The 2,500-nt window shown below is 48.1% G+C and overlaps 1 protein-coding gene across 3 annotated transcripts in view; it reads left to right on the forward strand.

Annotated features, from left to right (window-relative positions):
- The window catches only part of rabgef1 (RAB guanine nucleotide exchange factor (GEF) 1), a 16,114-nt gene that overhangs the window by 12,891 nt on the left and 723 nt on the right, over positions 1–2,500 (forward strand). For all 3 annotated transcript variants that reach the window (XM_031571593.2, XM_031571595.2, XM_031571594.2), the window contains one exon: positions 540–2,500. This exon is cut by the window's right edge and continues 723 nt beyond it. In XM_031571593.2, the coding sequence (XP_031427453.1) occupies positions 540–734 (195 nt within the window). In that variant the 3' untranslated portion in view covers positions 735–2,500. The remainder of the gene's footprint in view (positions 1–539) is intronic.

A 2,500-nucleotide genomic window follows, 5' to 3' on the forward strand; every position in this document is an offset into this window, starting at 1 on the left:
AATATCCGACGATGCAAAATCCCGGATAATTTTGGAAACCCTGCCGGACGCATTTTTTAGGTCTCAAAAAGAGGACCTGTCCGGGCAAAAGAGGACGTCTGGTCACCCTAGTAAAACACCAACAACAGCACAGTTAGCACTGATAAACGCTTACTAGCATACAAAACACCAACAACAGCACAGTTAGCACTGATAAACACTTACTAGCATACAAAACACCAACAACAGCACAGTTAGCACTGATAAACACTTACTAGCATACAAAACACCAACAACAGCACAGTTAGCACTGATAAACGCTTACTAGCATACAAAACACCAACAACAGCACAGTTAGCACTGATAAACGCTTACTAGCATGTAAAACACCAACAACAGCACAGTTAGCACTGATAAAAGCTTACTAGCATACAAAACACAAACAACAGCACAGTTAGCACTGATAAACGCTTACTAGCATGCTAACTGGCCAGGTGTGTTGTGCTCAGGTGCTGGAGGGGGTGTGTTCTAACTGGCCAGGTGTGTTGTGTTGTCCTCAGGTGCTGGAGGGGGTGCGGGACCTGCAGGTGGAGCTACAGCAGTGGGAGGAGAGCGTGGGCAGGCAGGTGCAGGGCATCCTGGAGAGGTACCCGCTGGAGCTGCGCCCGCCCCCGCCTGCACCCGCCATCGACTCCGACAACACCGACGACGACGGCCTGCCCCCGCCACTCACTCCACAGGTGTTCGCTGGCTAACACAGCCGTGTGTGTGTGTGTGTGTGTGTGTGTGTGTGTGTGTGTGTGTGTGTGTCAGAGTGAGGAGAACCTGGTGCAAGTATGTGTGTCTGACACAATTTTCAATGTAAAGGTCCCACAAAATGTGCGTGTTCGTCTAAGGGAACATTACTGTGTGTGTGTGTTTGTGTGTGTGAGAGTGCTGATCTGGTACATGTGTGAGAGTGCAGTGTGTGTGTGTGTGTGTGTGTGAGAGCTTTGATTATTTATGGAAAAATGAGTCTGCTGTTCCTTTTTAACAGGCTGTGATGAGGAATCTGATGTTATGTGGGTTTGATCTCTTCAGCAGCCCTGCACTCTCATATTATATTATATTATATTATATTATATTATATTGTTTTATTTTATTTGCCTCTCCTTTTTAAAAGTCATTGCACATTTATTCCATTTTCTTCACTCCAGAACCTCCTGTAGGTGGCGCTGTCACCTAGTGTGTAGTCACACTGTAACCTGTGACCAGTGAAGCCAGCGGGCTCAGGGACCCCGTCTCCAGTGTTTAGGGGTACGGTTCTCCAGTGTTTAAGGGAACGGTTCTCCAGTGTTTAAGGGAACGGTTCTCCAGTGTTTCTCAAGAGACATGCTGACAGCAGGTGTCCAGGCTAGTGTCAAACCTATGGGCATTAGCATCATGTCATGCCTATATCAGTGTGGGATGTGAACTAAGGACATTAGCCTCATGTCAAGCCTATATCAGTGTGGGATTGAGGATGTGAACTAAGTTCAATTTCAGGCTCAGGTTCAGGTTCAGGCCGTGTTGAGGCCAAAGGCAGACGTGAGCGTCCAGTTTATAGCTTATAGCACTCTGAGAATCGGCCAGAGGTTTTGGAGGTCAGTGGAACAGCGTTACGTGTTCAGTGTTGTTGTGTTCAGTTGTTTGGCCATTTAAGCTGATATATTCCGTGTTCAGTTGTTTGGCCATTTAAGCTGATATATTCCGTGTTCAGTTGTTTGGCCATTTAAGCTGATATATTCTGTGTTCAGTTGTTTGGCCATTTAAGCTGATATATTCCGTGTTCTGTTGTTCGTGTGCCCCACGCTCACAGTCTGAAAGGGAACAGGAAATGGAAACATGATAACTGTGTATGTTAAATAAGATCCACCTTAAATGTATCAGTATTCTGGGTGGCCAGGTGTGTTGTAAAGACGTCTGGAGATGGAAGCAGGACGCTCCAGACTAGTGATATGTGTATATACCATTGCTGTGTTGCTTGGTTTCAATGTTAATGTTCTCTCCCTAAGTGCACATTATTGTCTTCGGCTTGTATCGGCATGGCTTTGAAGTATTCCCAAGCTTACTGACCACATGATGCCTCAGAATGGAGTTATGATGTCATGGCCAACGGGCGAGAGCGTCTATGGTGTTGCGTAGGCAGATCTACCTGGAGCAGAGAGCGTCTATGGTGTTGCGTAGGCAGGCCTGTGTCACTGGAGCAGAGAGCGTCTATGGTGTTGCGTAGGCAGGCCCGTGTCACTGGAGCAGAGAGCGTCTATGGTGTTGCGTAGGCAGAGAGCGTCTATGGTGTTGCGTAGGCAGGCCCGTGTCACTGGAGCAGAGAGCGTCTCTGGTGTTGCGTAGGCAGACCCGTGATCTACCTGGAGCAGAGAGCGTCTATGGTGTTGCGTAGGCAGATCTCCCTGGAGCAGAGAGCGTCTATGGTGTTGCGTAGGCAGGCCCGTGTCACTGGAGCAGAGAGCGTCTATGGTGTTGCGTAGGCAGGCCTGTGTCA

The sequence above is a fragment of the Clupea harengus genome, chromosome 8 (genome assembly GCF_900700415.2).
Source record: "Clupea harengus chromosome 8, Ch_v2.0.2, whole genome shotgun sequence".
NCBI lineage: Eukaryota > Metazoa > Chordata > Actinopteri > Clupeiformes > Clupeidae > Clupea > Clupea harengus.